General features: G+C 47.0%; 1 protein-coding gene across 11 annotated transcripts in view; it reads left to right on the forward strand.

Moving 5' to 3' along the window:
• Nucleotides 1–18,662, forward strand: part of SFXN5 (sideroflexin 5) — a 118,984-nt gene that overhangs the window by 19,656 nt on the left and 80,666 nt on the right. For all 11 annotated transcript variants that reach the window (XR_004475338.2, XM_004277072.3, XM_049696154.1 and 8 more), the window contains exon 3: nt 7,256–7,333. Coding sequence is in view for 10 of the 11 variants with exons in the window: in XM_004277072.3 (XP_004277120.1) it covers nt 7,256–7,333 (78 nt within the window). In the remaining variant the exon portion in view is untranslated. The remainder of the gene's footprint in view (nt 1–7,255; nt 7,334–18,662) is intronic.

An 18,662-nucleotide genomic window follows, 5' to 3' on the forward strand; every position in this document is an offset into this window, starting at 1 on the left:
TCTCTAAATATTAAAGTCTAAAGAAGAAAATAAAAACTGCTCAGTATCTCACCTGCAAGAAATAATCACAATTAACATTCTGGTATATGTATATGTACAAAATTAGGATGGTTTGTATAATGTGTATATAGATATAGATATATATGTATCTATATCTCACTCTATCTCTGTACAGACAGTCCCCAACTTAAGATGGACTTTATGATGGTATGAAAGCGATACACATTCAGTAGAAATCATACTTCGAATTGTGAATTTTGATCATATCCTGGGCTAGTGGGTACAATACTCTCTCATGTTGTTGGGCCATGGAAGCCACAGGTCCCAGTCAGCCACGTGATCACGAGGCGAAACCTCCGATACACTTAGAACCATTCTGTACCCACACAACCATTCTGTTTTTCACTTTTATTACAGCATTCAATGAATTACATGAGATGTTCAACATTTCATTATACAGTAGCCTCTGTGTTAGATGATTTTTCCCAACTGTAGGCTAATGTAAGTGTTCTGAGCATGTGTAAGGTAGGCCAGGCTAAGCTATGATGTTCGGTGGGCTAGATGTATTAAATGCTTTTTCAACTTCAGATATGATATTTCCAGGAATTCCCTGGTGATCCAGTGGTTAGGACTCCGTGCCTCCACTGCAGGGGGCACAGGTTCGAGATGATATTTTCACTTATAGTGGATTTCTCGGGATGAACCCCATCATGAGTCAAGGAAGATTTGCGTGTGTATTATGTATATATATGTATACATACATAAATATATATATATTTAAAATTGTATGTGACATATGTGTACATGATATATATTGGTTTTTTCCATGTAGCATATCATGAGCATTTTTCCGTGTCATCAAATGTTTCAAAATGTGTTTAATAACTGTATAGTAATCCATCATGTGGCTATTCTCTAACTTAATCATTTTCTCAATTGACCATTTGGGTAGTTTCAAGTCTTTTGCCATTATAAATAATATTGCAATAAATATCCTTTGTATGTAAATCTCCCCATATTTCTCTTTACTTCCTTTGGATAAATTCCTGAAAGTAGAATTTCTGAATGAAAGGCATTTTAAGGCTTTTGATATATATTACCAAATTGCCCTGTAAATTGTACCAACCTGTACCAAGATTATATCAGTTTATGCTCTCAGTAGCAGTAAGTAAGGATGTCCACTTAAATGCATTCTAGACAGCATCAGATAGTCTAATTTTAAAATTTTTAATGGAATTTTTAATTTAAAAATTTCCAAATGTCAGTACCCTTATACACTTCAGGTTTTTGCCCATCTGTATCCGTTTTTGGCATACTTATTACATTGAACACAGACTTTTTATTTGCTTTTATCATCAATTTCCAGGCCTTTATAATTTTGGGAAATCATGTCTTATAGTATAAATAACCATCCCTGTTAGACTTTTAGGTCTAACAGGTAGGTTGTTTCCTACCATTTTTGCTTTCCTGCAAAAAATAGTCTCCGGCAAATCATTTTTCATTTCTGCTAAATTTATTTTTTAGAAAAAAATTCCCAAGAGTAGGGTATCCAGGCTGGAGACCATGATTGTTTTTATAGTTCTTGGGGTAGCTGGACAGATTTATTTTCTAAAGGTCTGTACCACCTGTTACGCTGCCAGAATTATATGGGTTTACCTCACATCGGTGTCCTGAAGGTGATCAGAGGTCTGCCACAGGGAAACAGAGCTCTCCCCATGTGTCCCTGGTTTCCCCTTCCCTTGGGCCTCCCAGAGGGTAGCTCATGGTTGGCGTGAGCCAAGAACCAATCTCAGCACAGATAACCCCGTGGGTCCCCGGACCTCTGGGAGGGAAGATGAGAGAAGGGCTTGAGACTCTGCCTGCACAGAAATTATTGGCTTTGGCCCCCAAATCCCACTGCTTGGGAGCCACAAAGAAATGGTTTAAGCTGTGGTTGCAGACAAGGTAAGCATGCGCGGCCCTGCCCTTGTCAGGTGCAAGACTGGCCCAGGTGAGAGCAATCAAATACTCAGCGATCAGGGCAGGACGACGGGAGGTAATCTGCAGGCCCCGCCCCCCGCCCCCGCTGTCAAATTCATTCTCCCCTGACCATTGACACTCCCCTTCCTTCCTTCCTCCCTCCCTCCCCACCCTTTTTTTTTTAAAGTTCTGCAAGCTTTGAGACTCCCAAACTTTTGACTGCCTGAAATGCCCATGTTTCAATTGCACCACTTTCGCTAAACATGCTCTGCAATTTCTCTGTGTGCAATTTCTCCTTCCCTTTCTTATCTGGGGTGCCTGGCCCCAGTAGGCATCAGCTTTTCAGGATGCAGGCGTTGCTGTGGTTTCTCTGGGAGACCACCCCTCTCAGTTACCGACTGTCATGAGGACAGGAGGCTCTTCTGTGTTCATATCTCATAGAAATGGCCCAGAGCTGGGATTGAGGGGACTTGGTGTTCCTAGGTGCCACCCATACCCACTCTGTGACCCTGGGTGCCAAAATGCCCTTCCCGCTCGGGCCCCAAATGTCTCAGAGAAAGGAATGCCTACGTGGTTCTGTAATATTCACACACAGGGGTATTCTCATTCACATCCTGTGTGAACTCGGCATGCATGGCCTCTTGGAATCCCAGGATTCTGTAAAACCAGCGTCATCATTGAGGGACTCTGGCCTGCTGCTTTGGAACCTGGATCCCTAACCCTGACCATACCCTTCACTTCTCCCCGCCAGCAGTCTCAGTCATTCATTTTTGTTAAATGCTCATTATGTGTGGCCCTGTGTTGGTGATGGGCTGGGGTAGGTGTGTCCTGCAGTTCTGCAAAGATACCTAAAACCAGTCCCTTGCTCCCTGCACCTTGCAGTCTCTGACAGATAACATGGGCACATGCTGGTAAGTGGTCGGGGACCTCAGAGAGGTACAAACCAAATGCTCTCTGGCTGTTCAGAGGACGGAGAGAACATTTCTGGAAGATTCCTGGAGAAGATGGCCCTGAGCCTTGAAGGATGGTTGGGGATGGGGATGGGTGGTGGTGGGAACAGTGTGGGCAAGATCAGGAGGTGGGAACCTGCAGGTACCACCTGGGGAGTGGGTGGGTCCTTTATCAGAAGTGGGGGTGAAATGTTTCTGGGTGTTCCTCACATCCTGACCAGGTGCTGTCACTCCCATCCTATATTTTAACATATTAAATATTATAATAAATATTTAAATCATTTTGACATCCTCCCTAGACAAGCATGGATTATACTCAGTCTGCATTTAGCTTGGGCATGGGCTACAGGGTACCCCCTTCCCTCAAAAAAAGATTAGCTTTGCTTCTGATGACTTTCCTCATCTTTCTTTTTTGTGCCTTTCCTTCCTGTGTCCCACCATCCCCATTCCTGTCCGGTAGGGTCTCCTGCCTCTCTGCCACCACCCTAACACTCCATGCCTGCCCTTTTGCTTCCTTCTTCCCCTCAGGGCCTTGGGGTGGGATTTCTGTTCGAATTCTCTGCCCTGAAACAGACCTCCCAGGTGCCTGTTTCCTGAGGGAGTTTCCGGAGACCATGCCCCATCAAATACACGTGCTGTGACACCTTCTGGCAGTCTGGTGATGGAGTCTGGGAAGCAACATTGGGCCGTCCCTCCCCCAGCCCAGGGCTCCAGAGAAGGGCCTGCAGCCTTGTCTCCAAGCCAGCTGGGCCCCTCACCGTCTTTGCATTGAGGGCCTAGCTGCCTGTTTGTTCCTGGTTGAAAAGACCTCCTACAAAGTTCACCCTGCCATTGACCCCCAGCTTTCCCCATCCCTCTCGAACATCACAATGCACTGGGGTGGGAGGAGGGTTTAAAGCAAACCTATCCCTCAAGTCTCCCTGAAAACCATCCCCTTCTCTGCTGTGAGGAGTCCAGCTCCCAGAACAGCCAGCCCTCGGGGACCTCTCAAGACAAGTGGCCTGGGGCCTTGCCTGTCCCACAGAGGTGCTAGGAGCCCCGACCCCTCAGCCTCTGACCTGGGGGGCCAAGCTGAGGCTTAGCAAGGCCCAGAGGCAGAAAAGCACATTATAGCTTTCCCCAGTCCTGCATTCGCAGACTTGTCCTGAGAAACTGTGGATTTGGTTCTTTCTGAGTGCATGCCAAGATCAGGGCTCTTTGGAACTTACTCCTGAGACAAGAGGCCTCCCTTTGATGACCATGTCAAATGAGATGGAATCTGGCCAGGTTCTTAGAGGAACTCAGGAGAATCCCTGGAGTGGGAAAATAATGAGAAAGCGGGGCCATTCACCATTCAGGGTGGAAAGTAGAGCATTCATTGTCGGGGCAGAGGCTGAGGCTGGGAGGAAGCAGGCTTGGGGTGGGGAGCTGGCCGCATCACTAGGAAGTTTTGGGGGGTTGCAGGGACAGCAAGGGTCTGACTAAACTCTGGGCTCCAATACTAAACCGCTCACTTTCTGTGTGACCTTAAGCAAGTTAAAACCAACAATCAACATGAAAAACAAATGTATTAAGTCTAGAAGGAAAATCATCACTTTGCAAGTGGTATGTTTACAGGTGATTAAAAATTTTTTGTGTGCTTTCAGTTTTTCTGCCATTTTCTCTAAACAGCATGGATTACTAGTATAACTGGCAAAACAAAAACAAAAAACACAAAGCTATCTGTACTTTGGAGACAAACAGATTCTGGGAAAGGACTCTGGAATTCAGGGATTGAGATGCATATATTTGAAAGGGGAGAGGCAGTGCTTTCTAGCAGTCAGGCTACACCCAAGTGAGACATTTTCCTGGCCCCCTGACAGCCCGGCTGGCTTGTCTGGGCTGGCAGTTAGTCCTGCTGTTTCAGTACAGGAGGTGGCTGTTCATTTCCCATCCTATGTGACCACTGTCAGCCTGCTCAGCAAATGCCGCACGGGGTGCCCTCCCTGGGGTTGCATGCTGCTTTTAGACCAGGGGCTTCTGTTGAGGTCTCTCTGTACTCCCGTCCTTAGCCAGGTTTGTCCCTTGGTCAAAGGGGAACATGGTGACTTCCCTGGGTTTCTTCCCCCACGATGAGCATCCCTGTTGCCTGTGTTCCTCATCTGACCTTGACATAGGCTGCCTTCTCTCACTGTTGTCACTGTTTATTGTTGATTTTTTGAGGTATAACATACATACAGGAAAATGCACAAATCTTAAGTGTATGGCCTAATGGATTTTGACATATGTTTATACCATGTAACCACCAGTCAGATCAAGACATTGAACATTTCCATTATTCCAGAGGGTTCCCTCATGCCCTTTCCAAGTCAGTACCACCACCCCCCCGCCCTGCCCCAAGGTAACACTGTAATGACCTCTACCACCATAGGTGCATTTTGCCTGTTTTTGAATTTTATATATACTTTGTTTATTTAGGCTGCTCTGGGTCTTAGTTGCGGCACGTGGGATCTTCATAGTGGCATGTTTAGTTGCGGCATGCAGGATCTTTCGTTGCGTTGTGGCATGCGTGTGGGATCTAGTTCACCAACCAGGGATCGAACCCTGGCCCCCCTGCACTGGGAGCGTGGAGTCTTACCCACTGGACCACCAGGGAAGTCCCATGAATTTTATATATACTTTTCTGTGTTTGCCTTCTTTTGCTTATCATTATGCGTATCAGCCTTCTATCATTATGTAGCAAATCACCCCAAAATTTAGTGGCTTGAAACAACAAAAAGCAATTCTTTTGCTCACTGATCTTCATTTGGGCAGGGCTTAGAGGGGATGGTTTTTCTCTGCTCCATGCAGCTTCGGCTAGGGCAGCTTGACTGGGGAAGGTCCATTTCAAGATGGCTCACTTTCATGGCAGGCAAGTTGGTGCTGACCATTAGCTGGTGGCTTAACTGGAGCCCCAGGCCCTCAGTTCTTATCCACATGGGTCTCTCAGTAGCCTGCTTGGGCTTCCTTACACTATGATGGCTGAGTTCCAAGAGAGTGAGCATCCCAAGAGAACAAGGTGGAAGTGCAAGGCATTTTAGCCTTGCATACCTAGCCTCAGAGGTCACATAGCCTCACCTTGGCTATACTCTATTGTTGAGGCAGTCATAAAGGCCTGCTCAGGATCCAGGGGAGGGGACATAGACTGTACCTCTGGATGGGGCATGTGGGAAAGTTCTAGAAGAACATGGGGGATGAGAGATATTGGGGTGCCAATCTGGGGAAGATTCATCCACATTATAACATATATTTATAGTTTGCTTTTTTAAATGAGGTATAATATTTCATTGTGTGCATATACCACAGTTTACTTATCTAATCTATTACTGACATTTGAATTGTTTGCAGTTTGGGGCTGTTTGAAGAGTGTCACTATGAATATTCTTATACAAGTCTTTCGGTGGATAAGGGCTACCTTCTCTCACTGTTGCTGTCTCTTTAGCTTTTAAGGTTTTAAAAATCATAACAATTCTATCCTTTTATTTTTTTCTTTCCCCATCAGTTACTGTGGCCATATGTATTTTAGTATGTAAATCTCTGCTAGTGTTTTTTAAATGTTGGGAAGAAATTATATAAGTATTTAATAAATATGTTCTCTTTATAAAAACATTCAATATTACAATTAAGATTAAAGTTCCTCCCGACACCGCCTGCCAAGTTTGAGCCCTTTCCTCCTACCCCGAGGTAACCCCTGTCACCAGTTTGGTGGGTCTCCTTCTAGAGCATTTTTTTTTTTTTTTTGGCGGTACGCGGGCCTCTCACTGTTGTGGCCTCTCCCGTTGCGGAGCACAGGCTCCGGACGCGCAGGCTCAGCGGCCATGGCTCACGGGCCCAGCCGCTCTGTGGCATGTGGGATCTTCCCGGACCGGGGCACGAACCTGTGTCCCCTGCATCGGCAGGTGGACTCTCAACCACTGCGCCACCAGGGAAGCCCCTAGAGCATTTTTGATGCATCTTCTCACATAAATACTCTCATAGGAAATATTATTTTCTATGTGTGTGTGTTTTGTTTGTTTGGTACAACGAACGGCATCATACAACTCTGCAACTTGCTTTCTCACTTAAAAAAATATCTTGGAGATATGGCCATGTAGATCTACTTTACTTTTAAACTGCTGAATAATGTTCCATAGTAGTATTATGCCACTGCCATTTAGCCATTTCCCTATGAAAGGACATTTAGGTTGTAGCCTTCTTTAATGTTTTGCGTGAGTCCCATGAACTGGAGGGCAGGCCTTGTACACTGTAAATATAGTCAGTGCTTGATCAGTACTGATGCAATCCTTCAAGGAGAGGGTTGCCGGAGCCCTGGATGTGTGTCCCTCAATGTCCCTTTTCTTTGCCTGCAGAGACGTCTCAGAGAGGCTGTGCAGCTGCTGGAAGACTACAAGCATGGGACCCTGCGTCCGGGGGTTACTAATGAGCAGGTAACTCTGCTAGAGGTGGGGAGGGAAAGGAAGGTGGCAAATTCACCACCCCCTCCCTGCAGCCAGAACCACTTCTCTTCCCTTCAGAAACCACTTCTACTGCTGCTACATCCCTTGTGGACTTCTGGCTTTTTGGAAGGGATATTCAAGTCTCTCCTGTAACCTGGGTCTTGTAGGGAGGCTGATAAGGCTAGAGAGGCCTAAGGCAGTAGTTTGCTGGAGCTAACGTGTGCATCTTTTCCCAATTCCACATTCAGTGACATCATAGTGATGGCTTGAAATCATCCACAATAGGAGAATTTACACCATGGAAATTGGCAAATACTATAAATCAGGACTTTTTTCTCAAAGAATCAAGTATTAAACATTTACCAGCATACCACTACCCAAAAGTTCAGATTGAGGATGGGAAATATGGGGGAGGATGGTGGGGATGAGGCTAAAACTCTGTAATTTCATTTTTAAAAAAAATTTATTTATTTTATTTATTTATTTTTGGCTGCGTTGCATCTTCCTTGCTGCACACGGGCTTTATCTAGTTGTGGCGAGCGGGGCCTACTCTTCGCTGCGGTGCACTGGCCTCTCATTGCGGTGGTTTCTCTTGTTGCAGAGCATGGACTCCAGGCACGCGGGCTCAGTAGTTGTGGTGCACAGGCTTAGCTGCTCCACGGCACGTGGGATCTTCCCGGACCAGGGCTTGAACCCATGTCCCCTGCATCGGCAGGTGGACTCCCAACCACTGAGCCACCAGGGAAGCCCAATTTCATTTTTTTATATCCTGTAGGAACTTGAATTAGAACTAGTTGAAATGTTGATGGTTTTGTTTAGTTTGGGGAAAGGGTAGGGAGATGTAGTTTAGAGCGCAGCTCTAGAGCTCTAGTGACTGTAGAGACAGATGGTTGATGTGCTGAAGTTTTTCTTTTCGTTCATAAGCTTTATTTTAAAATCTATTAAAAATTAATTTCACAGTTTTTTTCAAAGTAATCAATGTGCATAGTTCAAAAAGTCAACTAGTACTAAAACACTTGTAAGGAAAAATAGTATGTTGCCCCATCCCTCCTCAATTCCCATTTCTATTCCCCAGAAGCAAATACTGTTAGCTGTTTCTTCAGTTAGAAACCTATATTTCAAACTAATATGCTTATCTATACCGCTATTTCTCAAGTAGTTCTTTTGTATTATCTATTACGGTAGTTGAGGATTCAGCTCTCTTATTATTCACTCCCATAAACACATTTCTCTCCCCTACCCTCATCACCCTCCCCAAATAGTTATCATAGTTTTGGGGTTTATGGATATTCAATATTCACATTATTACAATTATATGAATAATATTACAACTTTGTTGTACATGATTATGTTTCCTCTCCTTTTTGACTTTATGTTTTACCTGGATTTAATAATTGCCTCATTTTTTCTCATTAACATAGTTTTCCTTGTACCATCTCAAATTCTTACTGCACCCTGTAGCAGCCTTTTGATATTTTCAGTGCCTCCTTTCAATCTGAAGACTCCTGTCCTTCGGTTCCATTATTTTTCTCTGAAACTTTCGTTTCTGGAGACCATGTCCCTCCAGGCCTTCCTCTTGGTATACACCTTCATTTTGGTGGAACACCTCTTCTGGTGGCTTCCTGAAAAAAAGGCAAATGGGAAGAAAATTTTGAATCCTTTTAGATCTGAAAAAAAGGTAATTTGTAATTGTAATTCTGCACTCAGCTTTAACTGACAGTTTGGCTGAGGAGAAAATTCCAATGTTTAGGTTGATAACCATTTTCCTTCAGAATTTTGAAGACATTGCTCTTCTGGCTTCAGGTCTAGCTGTTGAAAAAGCCAATACTTTTGTATTCCTGATTCTTTGCAAGTGACCTGTTTTCTCTCTTTGGGAATGCTTAGGATCTTCTCTTTATCTATACAGTTTATTTCTAAAATTCCACAATACCATCTCTTTTAAAATTCATTATTTTGGGTTCCTGGTGACCTCTTTCAATCTGAAGACTCCCATCTCTCAGTTCTGGCAACTTTTCTTATACTGTTTCTTTGATAATTTCTTCTCCTTCTGGAATTCCTATTAGTCAAATATTCAACATCTTAGATTAACACTCAGATTCTCTTTTCCTTTTTTTCTCTCCTATTCCTTCACTTTGTCCCTCTGCTTGGCTTTACAGGAAATTTCCTTGAGTTTATATTCAACATGTCTATTGAATTTCTAACTTCAGATAGTATAATTTTAATTTCTGAGAGCTATTTGATTGTTTCTTTTCTTGGTTCTTTTTAACAGGATCCTCTTCCTGTTTTGTAAATACAGTATCTTCTCATTGGTCTGCATTCTGGAAGCCAAGTAGGGGAAGGAGGCTGGAGTCCCAATATTCACTTTGCAGATTTTCGTTAATTTCCCTGCTTTTAGCCTCACCTGCTCCCGCTCTCCACTGGGCTAGTGTTCCCAAGTCTGGAGTCACTTGGATTCAGTTTCTCCAGAAGGTTGATAAACTTCCATTGTCTGGGGGATACAGGTGAGGGCGGTAAGAGTCACCTAGCTGTGTGGGGAAGGCCGAGGGGTTCTACTGCTTCGAATACAGATTTTCAACCTAATCCCTGTGTTTAGCCCTGTGATTAACTCTTTGTTCCTGGGGTGCTTGGTCCCTCCAAGTCCTGAACTTTACTGGTGCCCTGGGGGTGGTGGCCTGGCTTCTCTTTATTTTAAGATTTTTTTTTTTTTGATGTGGACCATTTTTAAAGTCTTTATTGAATTTGTTACAATATTGCTTCTGTTTTTATGTTTTGTTATTTTGGCCACGAGGCATGTGGGATCTTAGCTCCCCGACCAGGGATCAAACCCGCCACCCCCTGCATTGGAACGTAAAGTCTTAACCACTGGACCACCAGGGAAGTCCCATGGCCCAGCTTCTTAAGTGTGCCTTCTGCGGGCATTGAGGGGAGGCTTCCTCCTCTCTGCTGGACCAGTTACTAAAACTCTACTCATCCTCCAACCAAAACATGTTGCTGTCCCTCCTCTGCTGTTGTCTTCTCTTCTGTTCCGTTGGTGACTCTGTGAGACACCACCCCTGCCTTCTAGCACCTTTAGGTGCAAAGCCCAAGCTGAGGCCCTGTGCTGCCACATGACACACTAGTACCTGGTGGGGTGTTCCATAGGGTGGGTAGCTAAGCCGTCAGCCCTCCCCAGTCCAGTTTGTTTCACTGTGTATTTATGGAGCACCTACAGGCCAGTGTTGGTGCTAGGGCCTGGGGAGAGAGGAGGGGAAAAGCTAGAGGAGGGTCCTGCCTCGTGGACTCCCCAGAATCTAGGCAATGACAGTGAAAACACATGATGCTGTGGGAGAGCAGAGGGAGGAGTAACCTGCCCAGACTAGGGGAGTCTGGAAGAGATTTCTAGCCTGAGACTTGAGGGATGAGTAGGGTCTGGTGAGGAGGAGATGGTGGATAGGAGGAGTCCAGGCGAGGAAGCACATCATGGACACAGAGAGGATGGGGCCTCCAGAGGAAGGGACAGGCGAACGTGCTGGACTGCAGCCCACAACGTGGAGGGAGGGCAGAGGTGCCAACAGAGGCAGCCCCTTGGCCGATGTCCTTGTGCGGGGCCCTGGAAGTGACGTGAGCTGCTGCAGTGCTGGTAAGGCAGGGTCCATCTTCAGGTGTCTGTGTTGCCTGCTGAGTTGGGGGCAGCCGTCAGCAGGGAGGGCAGGCTGGGATCTCCCCATTCCTGAGCGTGGTGCTGCCCTCTGGCCGTGGGCACTGAGGAGCCTGGGTGGTGTGACCTGACACGCCCCTCTCTAGGCCAGAGTAGTCCTCAGACTGTGGCAGTTCCTCGTGGACCTGTCAGGGGTGGTCCAGCCTCCGGGTCCTTCCTGATCCTGTGTCTGCTGCCAGCCCAAGCTCCCCTCTAGCCTGTCTTCACCCCTTGGGACTCCTTCCTGCTTTTAGAGTTTGGGGAATGAGGCCATGTTTCCCCTCTTTGCTCCCTTCAGTAGCTTAAAGCTGCCTGTCTTGTTTTCTGGGCCTCCTTTGTTTTCTATCCTGAAAGCCCCCATGTGCCTCCAGGGAGCTGGGAGGAGGGGAGAGGGTGGGGGGGCCCTGGCACTAGCTGTACTTCCCGGTTCTGGCTCACGTCGGTAATGCCTGCAGTGTCCATCTGGAGGCTGGGTAGCACAGTGCTCTAGGTGTGAGCCTGCTGTTCAGTCCCCCAATAAACAGATTGCCCATCCCCCGCCCTCCTGGCTCCCCAGAGCATTGGGATTGGGCTCTGCTGCAGATCTCACAGTGCTTCCCTCCCTGGGCTTCATCTGCAGAGCCACAACCCCTCTGGCTTCCAGAGCCACAGGAAGAAAGGATGGGTGGTGACATACCAGCTCAGGATCTGGGGAAGCCTCAGTGGTCGGGAATTCATGAAGTCTCCATTCCTGGTTCAGGCTGGCCCTGCTCAAGGGTCATGCCTGTGCTGTCTGAAGAGCACAGATCAGATCATTCTGTGCCAGGTAGATGGGGATGGTTCTTGACTTCATTGTGGAGAGTGGCCTTTTGTGTTCTGGGCTCTGTGCCTGCCCTGATGTCCTTTTGCAGGTGTGTGAGTCAGAAGCCCGTGGCTGTGTCTTGATGCCTGTGGGCCTGTCCTGATGTCATGGGCACCACTGGGTTATCCTATGCACTATTTTGCTATCTAACCTGCCCTCCAGTTACAACATCCCACCAGGGGGTTCGTGCAAGCAGATTGATAGTTTATTCCCCCCTGATGGCCTTGGTTAGCAGGTGACTGATATCTCCTCCAGAGACTGTTAACTTGTTGAAAAGTTGCTATACCGATGAAAAATTAGTCCTGAGGATAAAATAAAAATAAGTATAATTTACTCTTTGGGCTTGACAGGTAGAAATTTGATGGGCTAGGAACCCTAATAAGGACTGCAGCTATCAGTTAAACAACAAAGCCATAGATGGGAGCAAAAACGTAAGCCCGGGCAGCTAAGTTTCTGGATGTTTGCTGTGCTGTGTGCATTTTATATGCCAGGACCTTGCTGGAATGGTTTGACGTGGATGGAGATGGGTGGGGTTCAATATGGAACGCTCCCCTATGGTAATGAGGCACCACTCACTGTGAGCTCACCAAGGGCCAGGAGCCGTGTTAATATTTGCACTTTACAAGTACTAACTCAATTAATCTTCACAGAAACGCTGTTTGGTAGATGCCTATATTAACCCCATTTTAAAGGTAAGAAAAGGGAGGCTCAGAGAGATTATATTACTTACCTCAGGTCACATAACTAGTATGTGGTGGGACAGGAACGCTAGGCCTGGAAGATCCAACGCCCATCTCTCACCCACTATCTGAAGGTGGATTTGGAAGGGAAGGTGATACTCTGGAGTGGAATGTGTATGCTAACACGGGGCAGAGTGAGTCGGGGGGGTAGGGGTGCTGTCAGAGGAGCTTGGTGTGTGTGCATGTCTTGCAGCCCTAGTCACACTGTGCGGTTAACCCTGCCAGGCCAGGTCATGGGCATCTGCGGGGCACCCGGTACGTGAAAGGCGCTGCGGCAGGTGGGCGCGGGGCAGGTTCCTGCCCTCACGCAGCTAGCTCCCGCGCAGGTGCACAGGTAAGCAGGCGCCTGGAGGTAGGCTGGTGGCGAGGCAGTTTGGAGTTACGCTACGGTAGAGGGAGTTCAGTGGTGAGAGACTCCTGAGAACGTAGGTGCTGAGGAAGGGCTTCGTGCAGGGGAACGCAAGCGGTTGGATGTAGAATGTAGGGAGAGACCCAAGGCCTGGGACGGACGTCCCCGTAAGTCACAAACAAAGGCCGAGAAGTAGAGTGAAGAGAGAGAGAGCGTGATGAGAGAAAGAGAGAGAGGGAGAGAAGTTGAGAGAGGAAGCTGGGAAGTTTCGGGCCAGGTTGTGAAAGTTTTTGAAACCCAGAGAGATGCTGGCTGTGTTGTACTGCAGCAAGGGAGGTGCAGGACAGTGGAACTGTGATCGGATCATTCTGTGCCAGGTAGATGGGGAGGGGTAATTGCCGATAAGGAAACCAGCTTGGGAGCGACTGGGGTGGTCAGGAGTGAGGGGGGCAGCTCTCTGGGAGCCACCGTAGGCTTCTGAGTGGCTGTTCTGGCCCCTCATTACACATTCCCCAGAGGCTGGGAACCCGCCCACCTGACTCCGAGCCTACGCAGCACCCAGCATAGCATATTGGTTGCTCAGAGGCCCCATGTAGGATGGATTCTGCCTGCAGCCTGCCAAGAAAGGGCAGCAGAGATGTAAGAGATACTGCCAGTCTCCTCCCCTGGCAGAGCAGAAATGGGGTCAGCTGTGTTTGGGCTTTGCTGAAAATAGAAGAGAAGATACTGGAGAGTTAAAAATACTTGCACCCTGAATCTTCTCTGGGTATCTGCAGGATTGTCAGAAGCTTGGCTGACATCCCCCTCTTACCCTGACCCCTAGCCAGAGACTTCTGGGGTCCTGACCAGCACCCAGCCCCTCTGGGGCAGCTACAGGTTGGCCCTTATCGTTAGCACAAAATAGGCAAGTGATTAGTATCAGCTGAAGCATATGTATGATGTGCTAGGAGTTGTACTGGGTGCTGTAGACTCATCTCTTGGCTGGGTCATTGTGGTGGCCTCCTGGGTGGTCTCCCCATTCTGCCTGGGCCCCCTCTGCTCATTCCCAATATAGTACTCAGAGTGATCTGTGAGAATATACATGACACGGTTCTCTGCTTCAGGGTTTCTCGGCCTCAGCACGATTGGCATTTGGGGCTGGATGGTTCTTTGTCGTGGGGGCTGTCCTGTGCACTGTAGGACATTTAGCAACACCCCTGGCTTCTACCCACTGGGTACCAGTTAATGACAACCAGACATTACCAGATGGCCCCTGGTGAAAAACTGCCCTCCTGTTAAGAACCACAGCTCTAGTAAAAACTCAGAGTAAAAGCCACAGTCCTTAGCACAAGCTGCAACACCCCAATTCCTCTCTGATTTTGTCTCCTACTACTCTTTCCCTTATTCAGTCCACTTCAGTCACACTGGCCTCCTTGATGTCCCTCAAACATGCTGGGGAGGCCCATTCTGCCTCAGGGCCTTTGCACTGGCTGTTCTGCTGGACAGAATAATCTCCAACCAGATATCTGCATGGCCTCACTCCCTCCTTCAGGTATTTCCTCCAAAGTCACCTCAATGAAAACTACACTGACCACCTTACTATACATCATCCTACTTGAGAATTTCTCCGGGGAAAGAAAAGTCAAGGGAAGCAAAAGAAGGAGCCACTAGGGTCAGAGGCAGGACAAGAGATGGAATTTTTGGGGTCCATGGCCAGTGGGGGGGATCCAGGGACTAGAGGTGCTTCTGGGGGTGGGGGAATGCAACCTCAGTGTCTCACCCTTCCCTCTACCACCCCAGCTCCAGCCCTGGTCTTTTCACCCCTCTCCCCTATGACAGGAGCTGTGGCCCTGGTCATGTCACTGTGTTCCTGTGTCCCCTGAGTATTCCCCATCCTTCACCCCTCCTTTTGCGAGGACCCTACTGCAATACATTTTTTTAAAAATCCATCCTTGCTGCTAGTACACACTCCCTATCCTTACCCTGTCCTACTTTCCCATGTTTCTTGAAGCCCTCATCCTTCTAACATATGAGAAAATTTACTTTTTATTATTTTTATTGTTTGTCCGCACAAGCATGTGAGCTCTACAGAAACAGAGATTTTTGGTCTCTGTTTTCACTGATATATTCTTAGTGCCTAGAGCAGTGCCCAGCAAATAACAGGTGCTCAATAAATATTTGTTGGATAAATGAATTTTCTTTAATCGTCACAAGAACCTTGAAAGTAAGTATTCATATTCCTATATCACAAATGAGGAAATGGAGGCTCAAAAAGATTAAGTAAATTGCCCCAAATCACAAGTAGGAGATCTGGAATTCCAATTCCCAGAAAATGGTTTGACTGCAGGGTCTGGCCTCTTAAGAGACAGAAGCTGTGTGTACACGAAATTCGCGACTGCTAATGTGTGTTCTGTAGCAGAATGAGCAGGGATGTTCCTTCTCCTTTCATCTGTAGAACTGGGGAGTACCTTTGCCCCACATAGATATGCATTTGTATCTATTACCTGGGAGTAACCATGGCAACAAAATTAATGGTGAGGAATAATGGGATTGGCCCAAATGATAAATTAAGAAGATTTCTTGTTGTTTTATGGAGGCATCCTCTGCCTTACAGAAGGATCCCCTTCAGGCTCTGTTTAATTACCTTCTGGAGGTTGTTTTAAATAGGCTCTGTCTTTGCTGCTTCAGAGGTTTGGAGAAGCAGCTTGGAAGGAACCAGACTGGGGAGGGGAAGGAGCCAGACTGGGGACAGGGCCTGGGCAGTGACTCCTCCATCTGGGGTCTGGGCACTAGAGGTCTCTGCCCTGAGAAGGCAGGGCTTCTCCTCCTGAAGCTTGTTTGGGGCCCACTCTCTACCCCTCCCTTGGCTTCTACACTGGGTTTCTCATAGGTTCAGATGGCAGCTCAGCTGAGACTTAGGCCATTTCTGAAATCAGCAAACTTCTGCATTGTTCCAGCAACCTTTCACCCAACTGTTTCCCCACACCCTCTGTGTCCTCATTCTCCAAGTTGAGAAATCAAGAAAGGTCCAAAGTCTCACATCCACACTGGTTTGTTGCTGCAGCCAGTAAGTTCTAAGGGATCAGGGTTGCACTCTTTAACGTTCAGCCAGAGGCACAGAGAGAGATGGCTGAGCCCAGAGGAGATCAGGTCACACTGAGGAATTGTACTTTAAAGCGGAGCTGCTTTGGTGGGCTGACAGAAGACACGGGGGCCTCCCTGTCCTAGATTCTCAATGTGGATGGACTGTCCATTGCATCTCCTTTGGCCTCTCATCAAATGCTTTACATTCCAGGACTATCCTTGCCTGTAACCTGTTTGCAGGGCTGGCTCATTAAACTGCAAACTAGCAACCAGCTCTTGGCTTGTGGGTGGTGTCTGCTGCCATTTCTGCATCCAGCATCTGACCCATGGGTCCAGCAGGTCCCAGGGAAAAGCCCAGACCCGAAGAGTCAGACCCGAAGCCTTGTCCTGGGATCTCTGTAAGCTGGGCCTGGCATCATCAGACGAGAAGGGACCCTGGAGGGACTAGCTTCCACCTCCTGTATGATTAATTCAAAAAAACAATGTAAGTCTAAGGAGTGAGGTGACTGGCACAGGAAGACCATGTGAGTTAGTGGCTAAGCCAGGCCCCAAATCTGCGACCCTGACTATTGTTGCTGCAGCCTGGAGGTGGGATGAACCCAAATGAGATCAGGTCGTGACTAGGAAGTTTAGTTTAAAATGGAGCTGTCCCTCCCACCTCACCCCAAAACCTCCTGAGATGGGAGCATTGCCAGATGCCATGAGAAGAGCCTCAACACTACTTAGCGCTCATTCCTTCCTCCCTCCACTGGAAAGGCTTCTCTGACATCATGGGAAACAGTTTCCCAAAACCCCCAAGGGGTTACCTTAGTTAGGGCTATACTAACTGCTGTAATGAAATGATCTCAAAACACACCAGCTCAAATAAGACAGACGTTTATCTCTCTCCCATGCAATAGTTTGAGTTCCAGGTGGGCAGGTGGCTCTGCTCCACAGGATCATTCAGGAGCCCAGGCTCCTTCCATCATGTTTCTCCACCATCTCCTTGGGTCCTCCTCTCTGCACAGCCCAGGCTGCACTGCAGCCACATCCTTGCTCTGGCTCACAGGCAGGTGACAGCAAGTATAGGCTGGGAGGTGCTAGCCAGGCAAAGGCACATCTCACTTCCCCTCGGATGCCACTGGAGGACTCAGTCACATGGATAAGCCTAACTGCAAAGGAGGCTGGGAAATGTAGTGCAGCAGGTCAGCCACCTGCCCGCTACCTTTCTATTACTGTGGATGAAGGGGCATAGGTTTTGTCGGAAGGTTAACAGTCTATGCCATAGAGGTCAATAAGGGGCTTGGAAGTTGTGCCTGCTATTTCTATTTTTCTAGTGGTTACTCTTAAATTTTTAACAATCATTTTTGAGTAGGTAACACGTGAACAATCTACGGAATTCTAAAGCTATCAAAAAAGTATAGAATAAAAAATAAGTTTCCGCAAGAGGGAAGAGATATGGGAACATATGTATATGTATAACTGATTCACTTTGTTATAAAGCAGAAACTAACACACCATTGTAAAGCAATTATACCCCAATAAAGATGTTAAAAAAAAAAAAAGTTTCCCTTTCCCTGTCTCCCAGTTTCCCACTTCTCCCTAGGGTAACCATCAGTTTCTTCTGTATCCTGCCAGAGATATCTGCATACATTTATCCTTTTCCTTTAAGTGCTAATGATATAACAGTGATAACTCCAGGGACATTCAGTGGGGCATGGTTGTAATAGCAAGAAATGGGACAGTGACAAAAGGACAAATATTGTATGATTCTACTTATATGAAATATCTAGAGTGGTCAAATTCACAGAGACGTAAAGTAGAATGGTAGTTGCCAGGAGCTGAGGGAAGGAGTACTGGGGTGTTAGTACTTACTGGGTACAGCGTTTCAGTTGGGGAAGATGAAAAAATTCTGGAGATGGTTGGTGGTGTACAACAATGTGAATGTACTTAATGCTACCGAACTGCCACTTAAAAATGGTTAAATGGTAAATTTTATGTTATTTATATTTTACCACAATAAGGAAAAGAAGAGAAGTAGCTTAAAAGTCCACCAATAGGGTGCAGTTTACAATACATTCATTCAACATTTCTGTTAGGAAGAATAAGGCTGCTCTCCATGCTCTGATGTGGAAAGATCTCCACATATATATACTAGATGCCTAAAGGGACAGAACAGTGTGCACTGGTATGCTAGCATTTAGAGACGGCGCATGGGGATTCAAGAGTGGGGGTTATGGAACCAGACTGATCAGGTTCAAATCCCAGTGCTGCCGTGGGATTGTGGGCAAATCACTAAATATCTCAGTGCCTCGGTTTCCACATCTATAAAATGGGAGATATACTGGTCCCTGCCTCATAGGGTTGTTGAGGAGATTAATAAGTTAATATGTACAAAGCCCTGAGAAAGGTATCTGACACGTAGCACTTATTCACTAAATGTGACTGAATGAGTCTGCGTCCCAGGTCACGAGCTGTAGTTCTGGCTCCACCTCCGAGACCCTGGGCGTGGTTCTGAGCTTTACTTTTCTCATCCGTCCTATGGAAACAGATTTCTGAGTGTGGGACTCAAATAGTTAATGGGACCATTGCCACTTATCTGTGACACTAGCCTGCCTGGGCCGTGTGTGGAGGTGTCATCGCGGTTGGAGAACACGCCTGTGAGCTCTGGG

This window comes from Orcinus orca, chromosome 13, assembly GCF_937001465.1.
Source record: "Orcinus orca chromosome 13, mOrcOrc1.1, whole genome shotgun sequence".
In the NCBI taxonomy this organism is placed as follows: domain Eukaryota; kingdom Metazoa; phylum Chordata; class Mammalia; order Artiodactyla; family Delphinidae; genus Orcinus; species Orcinus orca.